The 11,674-nt window shown below is 39.6% G+C and overlaps 1 protein-coding gene across 1 annotated transcript; it reads right to left on the bottom strand.

The window, feature by feature from the left end:
- Positions 1-1,602: 1,602 nt before the first annotated feature.
- FAM161A (family with sequence similarity 161, member A) lies at positions 1,603-11,126 on the bottom strand. Its single transcript, XM_009319581.1, has 6 exons — positions 10,883-11,126; positions 9,241-10,425; positions 8,643-8,810; positions 5,215-5,314; positions 4,038-4,192; positions 1,603-3,407 (listed from the first exon to the last, which is right to left on the bottom strand). Exons 1-6 carry the CDS (start codon positions 11,041-11,043, stop codon positions 2,924-2,926), a joined length of 2,253 nt encoding a protein of 750 aa, XP_009317856.1. The 5' UTR covers positions 11,044-11,126; the 3' UTR covers positions 1,603-2,923.
- Positions 11,127-11,674: the final 548 nt, after the last annotated feature.

Here is an 11,674-nt window from a genome sequence, read left to right as displayed (position 1 = left end):
GATTTCCATAAATGGTTCCTTTAATATCTCAAAGTTCGATCTCTTGTATCTTTTCCAAATTAAAGAATCCTAGTATATATTGTTATATGAAAACCGAACTGCCTTCTTGTCATATGAAAACCATTCTTTATCTTTGATCATTCTTGTTGCCTTCTTCCAGTTACATAATAAATCCATTTTAAGATGGGAGGACCAGGACTGCATGCAGTATTCAGGATGGAATTGCTTTTTTTCAGTGTATAGTATTGTATAGTTTAGGAATATTTTTTTTACCCTCACATGCATTTATTTGTGCTTGTTAAAACTGAACTATATCTGTTCTTCTATCATTGTGTCATAAGACCCTTCGGCATGTTCTTTTGCAGTCAGTTTCATTTTTTCACAGCATTGAATAACTTTGTGGCCTCAGCAAACTCTTTCGAATGGATACTACGGGTCCCTTCTGAGTATGCTGAACAGTTTGAATCTCACCGACTGTCTGCCGATAACTGCATTTATACTGTGAAAAATGACCTTTTCTTCCCTGAACTTTCAATTGGTTACTAATTAAGACCTTTATTCTCCTACAATAAGGTTGGCTTCTTTAAGATCCTTTGATAGCAAATTGTCAAATGCTTCCTGAAAATCTAAGTAAACCATATCAACTGGATCCCCTTAGTCCACATGATTCTGCTTGACTTTTTCAGAAACGCTAAAAAAATTGAGGCGTAACCTCCAAAAGCTGTACTAACTCTTCCTTGTTATATCACATTTATCTGTGTGGTGTTCTTAAGGCCAATACAGTAAAAATTCAGTGAAAACCTCAGTTATACACAGGTCCCCAACTCCTCCTTCTAAAACCTAAAAAAAAGCATTGTTTTTGCTACCTCCTTCCAGTTCAAAGGAGTTTTAGTAATATTTTTAGTCTCTATCTTAATAGTTCAACAATTATATATTTATGTTCTTTTAGAACACTTAGTTGAGTCCTATCAGATCTTAAAAACAGATTTTTTTTTCTGATTTGAAACCTCTTCAAAATAATCTTTGAGAAAACCATAATTTAGAGCTCCTCTGCCTTCTTTCAAAAAAACCTGATTTACTAAAGAGACAAATATGAGTAATATGTGACTATGAATTCAACAACATTGTACAACTCTTCAGAATTGCAGAATACTGACAAGCACAAGCAAACCAACCTTGAGTTTGTATTGCGGGGTTGTCGGGTATAACTAGGGATTGTAAACTGTGATTTTTTTTTTCCCTTGTGAAGTAATGATTAATATTTTCACGTATGACATATATACAACAGCTAGTTTATTTAAGTAAAAAAAGTTTCAAATTCATATTAGTTATGTTCACACTAAAAAATAAATAAAAGCAATAATGATAAAAATCTTCCAAACATTATTACACAGTTTCTCAAAGTCAGGAGGAAGAAATAATAACAGATTTAGTTAGTGCTCTTGCATGCAGCGTGGAAGAAAATAATAAATAAAAATCCTTATTGCTAGTCATTGCAGATGCTTTTGCAAACCTGCTAGTTTTAACAAATGCATTTACTAGTCAATGAACACGTTTTGAGCACCTGCGCAATGTCGCATTACACTCTGTCCTGACAAAGCCTGTTTGCGATCTTTGTTTGTGGTCTGTTATTATGTGGATGCATTCTTTCCTAACCTTGTGTATGACAGGTTAGCAAGAAAGCTAGTAATAGGAGGAGACGGTGCTACTGATACAAAGAAGGAAAAAAAAGCCCCAAACCTTCCATTTGTATTTTGTTGTGTAGTAGCTAAAGTCCTGAGTAGCAAGTGTGTAAGAAAAGGTACTAAAGCACTTTTTTCCATTCTTTCATGCAACTAGAGTTGCTGGGCTACATTTTTATCTGACGTAATAAGATTCTGTCTTTACAGTCTGTTTACTGTCTCAATAAAGAAATTTGAAGATTAATGTCAGCATTTGTTATGTTATGAAGAATGATTTTACACGATCATGCGAAGAGCTCTTCAAAACAAAATGGAGTTTGAAAGAACAGTTCTGGGGCTTGGTTAGACAGTAACATAAGATCTGCAGCATAACATATTATTCTACTGACTTACTCTTCTACCTTACTTATCTGTAAGCGTTAAAAATCTCTGAAAGTTTAAGTGGCTCCTCTCAGTGTATTCTAGGCATTTTCTCCACTATAGGGAGAGCAACGGCAATACTGTTAATATTTTAGCTGGACAAAGTAGTTGGATTGATATAACACTTGTTTCCTCCAAAAGCAGTAATCTTTTCTGGCCCTGGCACTCATCTTGACCCATCGCTGAGCCAATTCAGCTCACTTAAGATGGGAAGAAGACGAACCCCATGGGAAAAGGAGGGAGGAATTGAACAGATTAATTTGGCCATATTGTCTAACTGCACAACAAGTTTGTCTTCCTAGTGGCTGCTCTGCTAAAAACACTCAGAGGCCTTGCACAACAAACCCTTGTCTATTCATTGCCATCCTAGAAGATGTTGCAGGAACAGACTCCAGAAATATTGAAATGTTTGAGACTGGGAGGCACTGATAATGGCAAATTACTACTCCAAAAGCTCATCTGGCTTTGCCAGCACATAGAGCTGGACGTAAGACCTCAGTACTTACCAACACAGCATGCAAGACGTTATTAAACAGTGGTTGCAGTTCATTTTATGAACAGAGGTGCACTAATGCCACAGAAAACTAGAATAAAGAAGATTAATATTGAAGTAAATTCCTTTGTTGGTAGAAATTAGTAACGTGATCTTTCTTACTGGAAAATAGACAAAATTTCTGCGCTGGAAAGACTGTTAAGCTAAGAGGTCTAAATTCACAGAATTTTGTATCGGTAGCAAAGCCCCAAGTTTTTCTTTGGTGTCTATTTTGCTGCCAGCAATGACATAGGTTCCTGAGCCCCAGGCCATCCTGTCTGCCTTCCTTTCAGTCAGCTTCATCATCGATGGGTTTCTCTTCTGAATCATCACTTTCGTATTCCTCATCCTCATATCTGAAGGCATCCTCAGCTTCAGGGTCAGACTGACCTTCCTCTTCACGCTCATGGGACTGGTCAGACCGAGAGCTGGGTCTTGACTGATCATCGTCCTCCTCCTGGGAATGGCCAAGCGACAGGCCTGCCTTTGCTTCCTCTTCTTCCTCCTCCTTCTCCTCGTCCTCTTCACGGTGCTGGTCAGAGCTGGGGCTGGACCCAGCCTCCTCTGCATGGCAAGGCTGATGAGCATAAGGGCTGGTTCTTGCCTCTGCCTCTTCCTCATCCTCCAGCTCCCTGGACTGGCCATCCTGGGCGGAGGTTTTGACACCTTTTCTCTTCTCTCCCTCCTCCTCCTCACGGGACTGCTCAGACCGAGGACTGCCGTCAGCTGCTTCCTCAAAGGATTCCCTTTCTTTCACTTTATCCTTGATGACTCTGAAAAGACAATTTGCATGCGTGATTTTTACTTTCAGGTAAGATGCTTTCCAGTAGGTTTTAAAGTACCTTCAGGTAATCTAGGACAAATCCTGGTAGACTCGGCTGGGGTGGAACTAGGGAAGGAAAAGGGAAGGGGGGACACTGGAGTCTCCTTTTACGCTAGAAAGTCACTCAACAGTATTGCTTATATATTTCAATGTTTATATTTCCACTTCCTTTTAAATCACCATTAAACCTAATGGATACTGAAAAGTATTTCTTATAAGGCTTATTTTAAAAATTCAGTAAAGGTAATGCAGAATGAAGTGACTTACTAGTGAACCTGCCGGAATTTTTGGGGAAAGGAACAAATAAAAAATGTTTGTCTTCATTTTTCTTTGAAGTGCATTACATAACATATCCAGTGCTCTCTTCTGTTTTATGAAATAATATTTATTTCAGGAAGAACAATAAAAAATGCATACTAATGCTAACTTTAGTAAAGCTAACTACATAGTCAAATATTTACCTGGGAAATACTACAAATAATTAAAAAAACCAAACAAACCCCAAACCTACACATCAAAAATTACTTTCTAATTGCTAGGTATGTAGTGGCAAAAAAAAAAAGCCTTCAGTAATCTCTACCTTTCTCTGGCATCAGTGGAGTTATTAAAATCTTCAGCACTGGAGCATTGTAGCAATTTAGTTGTTTGTCCTTTCTTTGAAACAAACTCTGGGCATATCCCCAGCGCTCTCAGTCTGTCAGAATAATGCTTTTCTGCAGCTATTCTGGCACTTTTCTGTAGGAAAACCACAATGGTTATGTTATCTAAATGCATTAAATGCCTGTCTTTTCTTTTGTTTATTTATATTAATACTCTGTTTCATTAATTGCATCTGACAAGTTGAAAGATTATTCACTGCAGGTAAGAATGGCAAAACAATACTCAAACTTTACACCAGATTTTCCTTTTCTGTACTAGTTTAAATCCAGTTTGCTCCCTGCGCCCACTGGCTAATGCAGAGCTATATATCCTGTATATAGCTATTGAGGGAGGATGAGGAAGATGTGGACATGTAGAAAATCAGACGTAGTCTTCTAGGGCTTCTCCCTTATCCCCTCTCCTCTTCTGTCTTCCCTCTCTGGGAGCTGCTGCCCTAAAAAAGTAGTATTGATTCACCTTCTTACAGTGCTATTTAACAAATTACATAGACGTGTATCTCTGTCTCTGAAACTGAGGGTGTAAATTCTGTTCCTCCAGGTAATATCTGAGTGAGGAGGACTTGTCCTCCGATCTACACAGACGTTCCTGCCCCGCACCGACGGCAGACCAGGAAACCCATACAGACAGAAGGGACAAGGGAACCAGTGATCTATGACTTGCTGCCTCTCTGGGTTTGGAAACAGGTCAGCGACCACACTACCAGCACGTGGTTGTACTGAAACGGAGCGATAAAAATACTGCATCTGAGCTTTAAAGTAGATATTAAGACTACTCAAATTTTCTTACCGCTTCTTTCCAAACTTAAACCTCTCACATTTTTGCTGTAAACTTTTGTTGTGTTTAGAGTTACCCACGTTATAACTGAATTGGACAACACGTTTACAACAGCCATCTCAGTTCCCTGTGCAAGCAAGCCACGAATGCTTAGTCACAAAAATTAGTAATATTTATATGGAGATAGGGCAATTGAGATTAAAATGGACAAATACTGGTCTCAAAAGTCTTTTAAGTGTCTTCTATGTTTGAAATGTTTGACTACAAATGCCTTGTGCAGTACTTGAAGATAAGATTAAGAAGTAACACAGAAGCAAGACAACCTGAGTGACTCTTTCAAGAAGCAATGGCCTTTGATTTACTCTTTCTTCCATTTCTTGCAACTCTTGCAAATATTCTTGCATTCTCTGCTTCTCATAATTCCTAAGGGAAACAGAGTACAAGAGAAATTATTATTAATTTATAATACAAGAAGTGATTTTCTACAGCAGCTGAAAGTTAAATCACTTACAACAAACTAAATATTGTCCTACTTAAAGATACATAAAAGGTAAATTACTTTATGGTGGTTATAGGGTTTGAGGTATCTTGTCTCATTTTCACAGCAATTGCTTGCCTGTTAAGTATCGAACAAAACTGCCTCTGAAGTAGTCACTTTGGATAAGCAGAGGGGTTCTGGCTAGTGAGGTTAATTAGGGGCTGAGTTTGGATTCTTCGGTTTTTTGGATACTTAGGGCTTTTTTAACTTTGGATACCTAGGTTTTTTGAAATGCTGATTTCATATGGATTTTCTAGTTGTTCTAAGTAAAATCAAACAGTTTGAAATAACTGATAAAATCAGAATACATCATAGGAAATTAATATTTAGCAGGGCCTGTTGCGACAGGACAAGGGGGAATGGCTTTAAACTAAAGGGGGGTAGATTTAGACTAGATATAAGGAAGAAATTTTTTTACGCTGAGGGTGGTGAGGCACTGGAACAGGTTGCCCAGAGAAGCTGTGGATGCCCCATCCCTGGAAGTGTTCAAGGCCAGGTTGGATGGGGCTTTGAGCAACCTGGTCTAGTGGAAGGTGTCCCTGCCCAGGGCAGGGGGGTTGGACTAGATGACCTTTAGAGGTCTCTTCCAACCCAAACCATTCTATGATTCTATAATATTATTAAATACAAATCAATACTTTGAGGTAAAGTTTGATGATAAGAATCTTGCTACTTTACCAGTCTATCTCACAAGAGGGGTGGCCACATTCTACATCATAGTACACTTTTTTCCTAGTTGGTTTGTCAAGGGCCCTGTCAATATAGCAGGATGACAAAACTGTTGATTCATCAGCTGAAATGATACCTCAGATCATAGCAAGCACTAGATAATCCAGATAGCACGGGTTGTAATCCTCTGTGTGACAGACACACCTCTTTGTGATGTTGCCTCTGTACTGGGCCAGCTCTAGCATTACCAAGTCGGACATTTAAGGGCAAGTATGAGAGCTAGGGGGCATTTTACACTTCTGTCTCCTCCTCCTTACCATCCTCTAAATCTCTGCAGTATGGCTATGCATTAGGGCAAGTTATTCACCATTTTGAAGGAGTGAACTTCATTGTTGCTACTTGCTTGCTCTCTCGGGCAGCTTTCTACAAACCTAATTATCTGTTAGAAGAGCACTTACATTAATATACTTTATTACCCAGACTATGCTGAAATAAGCGTTATCAAGTTAAGCACTTGTACCAGCCTTAATGCATCAGCACTAGGGAAGTAATCCTGCTTTGTAATAGCATAATTTTATGTGCAGACAAGAATTAAGCATGAGTGTTATACAATACTCCTGAAATCTGATTAAGCTAAATACCGTAATATGAAGTTTGCTGTTGAATGAACTCAAATCAAATCTGTAAGCCCACCCACTGTCTCAATTCTCCACCTTGCTACTGTAACTCAAGCAGAAAAACAATTTCTGTCCTAGAGTCAGCAGATCATCTGCCCAAGGACACTTACATTATAAAGCTCCTGTTACTAACGATATCTGCTGGTCGTGTCACAAAAGCAACTGCGCTTGAGCTCTGCCTCTAACAAAATAGTTAGAAGGGACTGCCCTCTTTGACCTGCACCTCTACCACTGCATCTCTGTGCTCCAGGACCCTGTGTAGGCCCTGCTTTTCCTAGACCGCTGCTTCTTCCTAGGTGTGCTTTGGCTTCAGCTGTCTTTGAGGGAGGTGGGAGGTGGGCATAGATGTATGCTGGATCGTCACTGACTGCCCACGTGGCCATTGTTGCAATGCTGCTTCTAGCATATCCCGGCTGAGCCACTGCACTTGATGCTTTCAGCATGTGAGAATGCACGTGCTTCAGTTTCTGCTATGTTTTCTCTTTCTGGTCACAGTGAAGCAATATTGGTGGTAAATAACCATTACAAAGTTTGCTGGTGGAACAATGTGCGGTATTGTCTCGCAGACGGTGCTGCGCTCTTGAACAGCCCAGAGTTTAAAGTCTATTAAGAATAAACCCGCAGTTTCCTATTTTAGCTATGAAGAAAGAAGAGACCCATGTAAAGCAAAAGAATGATGAAACCTTGTTTGTTACCTTCCAACTCAGCCATAAAGACAGCCCTAGCCTCCACCCTCATTTCAGAAAGATCTCTATCCTGGACCATATTCTAAACGCCTTAAAGTTTAGTATGGTAACTTAAAAGTTGCTAGTCCAAGCTATGAATCTTGTAATCAGGTGTATCTCATGATCACCCACCCTTGTATTGTTTTGCCCTACTACTGTCAGTTACTGGCAACTTGCCTGGTTACTGGAAATCAGGATTCATAGTCACTGCCCAAGAATCCTGCCTATGCACCAAGAAACAGGGGCAGAGCAGTCAGTGCCTCTCACTGTCTCCATGTAACAGCACTTAAATGGACGATACTGCTGCAGTGCCATCATGCCAAGACACATTATAAACCTCACAAAAAACTCGTTCAAACAGGACTAATTTTTTTTTCCTAGGATTAAAAAGAACAAGAAGCTGAAATGGTTAAATTGGGCACAAACACAAGGTTGAGCAGCAATTCTGGAGCTAAATCAGCATCAGAGAGCTGGAGCCATCTGGACTGCTAGCTTACAGCACACTGAGGAGGCCCTGATGTTGTTCCCTGTGTACTACTTTTCTCGGTTGTATAGAAACAGTTTTTGATTTTGTATCTCTACTAAAGGTAACTTTGGAATCCATTCCTCCTAACGTTCCTCCTAAGCACCAGCAGCTTCCTGGTTAGCTGCTGATACGTCTGCTAAGTTAAAAAATAATATTCTTGCTCTGATTTTTCCCTCTTAAGAGGGGACCTGCTGGGACAAAGAAGTGAATTGTGAAATGTTCGCTACTGTAGGAGACAGCTAGCACCAAAGTTGTACCAAGACCTATCAATCCAGCAGTGCAAGGATATTCTGTAACTACACTGTTCCTTTTCCTTTTGATGTTTTTAAACTTTTTTCTCTTTAGTTGATATGTCAATTGAGAAAACACAGGAGTGTCCTGTTAGCTAATCTATAATACTATAAGGTGGAACATAGGGATCGAAATCATTAGAACAGGCAACAATTTCCCAGTTGAAATACTAAATTTGGCCACTTCATTTGCTAGCTGCTCGTACAGTGTATAACTTATCAAATGTGTAATTATGTAAAATTAGACTATGCTATTTTTTACATTGTATGTTTGACATACAACGTAGAATGAGAGGTTCAGGATTCAGGGGAATGCAACAAAATACCTGAATGTTTTTAATTTGGATTTAGACATCTGAGCTAGGCTCTGATGTGGGTCATTGGCCTCAGCCCGAGTTGTCACAATTTTCTGGAGTTTTTTCGTTCTTTGTTTCTGCTTTGTTCTGTTCCTTTTTTGTTGTTCTTCCAGCTTTCTCTTTTCCACAAGTGTATTCCTGGGTGGAAAAATAAACTAAGGCTGAATTCATTTTAAATCAAGAGCAAGACTTCAAAGGAAGCTTTGGCAAAGGAGATTCAAAAGAGAAAAACAGGGTGAAGACAGGGTTGGCATAACAGGACACGAGGTATGTGCCATTTTAAGGGAGTCAGGGAAATTATTGATTTAAGGGATCCCGGGAAACAGCAGTCATTTGTCCCTTTCCTATGGACGTTCCAAGAAAAATGCACTATGTTTTGTTAACACTCATAAATACTAATTAAGTCCTATATTGAAAGATTTTAAGTTTTCTATTATAATTAAGTCCTTATATTAATGTATTAAGTCCTATATGCACTGCATGGAAGAACTGACTACATACGTAGAAATACAAAAGAAATCTACTCTTAAAGTGTATATAAAACGTAGAGCGTCGCTAAAGTAGTCACCTTATGGCTTGTAGCCGTCGTCTTGTGGATTCTGTGACTTTTGGCGACTTAGATTCCCCAAGTCCTGAGAGATGTGAATTTGCACTTGAATGTCTCGTTTGAGGTTTGCGTCTTGGAGAGGCATATGGCCAGCGTGTTTCTTTCAACTTTTCTTCATCCTCTTGAATGTCCTTCAAAATCTTCCCCTTGTTTGAGGGAATATACGGAGTACGGAGATTGAAAGGTTCACAGACTGTAAGGTGTTTCGCTTGTTTTTGTTGCAGGAGCCGTTTCTGAAATTTCTGGTGTAGTAATTCAAAATCCGGCACATTTGATTTGGTCTTGGGTCTATGTTCTGTTTCCTTTGGTTCAACGCACTTGTGTTTCTTCCTTTTATTGGTATCTTTTAAAGCCAGTCTGCTGTTGGGTAGAGATGAATTACGTAGCAACTCTTCAGCTCTCATTCTGATCCTGATTTCTCTGTAGAGCTCTTCCTCCTTTAGCTTGTCGTCAACGGCTGGACCGTAAACACGTTTAGGAACTGGTTTTGCTTTGAACAGTTTTGTTTTCTTTTCAGGTGTGGAAAGGTCTCTTAATTGCATTTTCCTAATTTCATTCCTTTGCTTCTCTCGTTCAATGAATTTAAATGGCTTCTGAGAAGCCAAGAGCTTGAGTTTGCTTCTCTCTTTCACAGACCTCCTGCGTTCTTCGTTCCGTTGCACAATTTCATGGTAGAGCGGAAGGAAGACAGCAGCAGGCACTGGGTTGGCTCGGAACTTTTTCTGACACTCTGCTTCTTCCTCTAGTTGCTTCTTCAATAAGTTATTTTCTATTTCAATCTGTGACTTTGATTTGACATTCTGTTCTTTTTTCCTAGCTTCTCTAATAGTCATCTGGAAAGGCTTGGGCACAGTAACTTTTGGTGACCGTGCCTTCTGTTTCTTCCGTATCATTCTGAAGGCTGGCGAGCTTGGTAAACTGTGTTTGGTGTGGGAGATGTAGTCTTCCACAGAGAACCCGTCCCACATTTTTTCAATCTGTTCCCTGGCAAATGCAGATGATCCAGTTTCACTACCATTTTCTTCAAAGGCTAATTCTCTGTCAGACCCATCAGATATACTTGAGCCTAAGGGATCACTTAAGTCAGAGTCTGAAAAGGATTTGTGCAAATTTAGAGGCTGACACGAGCTCTTGTCCCAAGTTGGCCTTTAAAAAAGGAAAAAAAGTTGTTTTGAGTCCAGTCCAACATCGACGCAAAGCCAGTAACTTCCGCTTTAAGGCATCATCATTAGAAAAAAAAAAAATTAAGAGCACTGGTGGGGAAGAGGAGAGGGGGAAAAGAAGGGAAAAGAGAAGCACATTGGGCACTCACACCAGATCAAGTTTTAAGTAAGTGCCGATCAAGTCAGCACTTCCTTAAGGAAAGGCACCGTGTTCTGCTAGACATGTTGCCCAGTCTCTGCTGCACACACGCTTGTAAATCTCACAGTCTGTTAGCAAGGTGAACAAGCATTTTTATTATTAAAACTAACTTTTCTGTGATTACCTGCTTATAGGAAATGGGGAGAGTAACACTTGCCAGCCCCAGAAAAAAACCCTGCCGTTTTACAGATGTCTGCAAAGCATTTGAGAATCTTCAGATAAAAGGTACCACCAAACTTACCTACAACACGTGTTAGAAGCAGCAGTTTTCTTGTCCGAGGGTTGTACTCCTTTTAAATAGAGTTTATTCCGATACATACTTTCTAATTTTGCCATGGTCTCCAAGTGGGCATTCTTCAACTCTTCTAGCTTCAAGTAATATTCTTGATTTGAATTGTGCATTTTGGAAAAGTCTATCCACTTGTCAGAGTCTCCATTTAGAGAGAGGGTCTGCTCTCTGTTGGGATTTGAATCCAAATCAGAACCATCCTAGAAGAGATGTTTAAAATTTTCTGACTGTTAGAAGAAAGGGGAACAAGGTTCTTAATACTGCTTTATCCTAATTCAGGCTAATGAATGATACAGTAACAGCAAATAGATACACCTGTATACAAATGTTAATGTAGAGTTACATGGAATAATACTACTGCGTAATAATTTAATCCTAAGGGTCCTATTTAAAGCATGTAAAATTCCTAAATCTGTCCCTGTAATCAAGATATTCATACCAGGAAATATGATCAAAGGGACTTACCAAAAGAAAAAAGTTTTAACTATTTTGTGAAGTGTAGTTTTTCCTTGATTGCTACACAGCTCTAAAAAAGCCTTTATTTAAAAACAAACAAAACCACAGCACAACCTTCTCTGCCTCCCATTTCCATAAGCATTCTTTAAACTACAGTTGCTGGGGGAGGGGAACCTCAATCCATCCCACTCCTACCAGTTTGATGCCAGGGCCAGCAACAGATGCCCAGAGCCGGGAGAAGGAACACAGGTCAGCAGGAGAGTGCCTGAAGAGCAGCACAAAGGAACT

The sequence above is a fragment of the Pygoscelis adeliae genome, unplaced genomic scaffold (assembly GCF_000699105.1).
Source record: "Pygoscelis adeliae isolate BGI_AS28 unplaced genomic scaffold, ASM69910v1 Scaffold122, whole genome shotgun sequence".
Taxonomy (NCBI): domain Eukaryota; kingdom Metazoa; phylum Chordata; class Aves; order Sphenisciformes; family Spheniscidae; genus Pygoscelis; species Pygoscelis adeliae.
Note: the sequence above shows the minus strand (reverse complement) of the source record. Positions and strands in the feature narration are given on the sequence as shown.

Excerpts from the sequence above, each read along its gene's own strand:
- FAM161A (XM_009319581.1), bottom strand. The coding sequence starts at position 11,043 with ATGCACAATTCAAATCAAGAATATTACTTGAAGCTAGAAGAGTTGAAG. Across the intron at positions 4,193-5,214 it reads TTCTTGAAAGAGTCACTCAG|AAAAGTGCCAGAATAGCTGC; the intron begins GTTGTCTTGCTT and ends GTTTTCCTACAG. Across the intron at positions 3,408-4,037 it reads TCCACTGATGCCAGAGAAAG|AGTCATCAAGGATAAAGTGA; the intron begins GTAGAGATTACT and ends TTGTCTTTTCAG.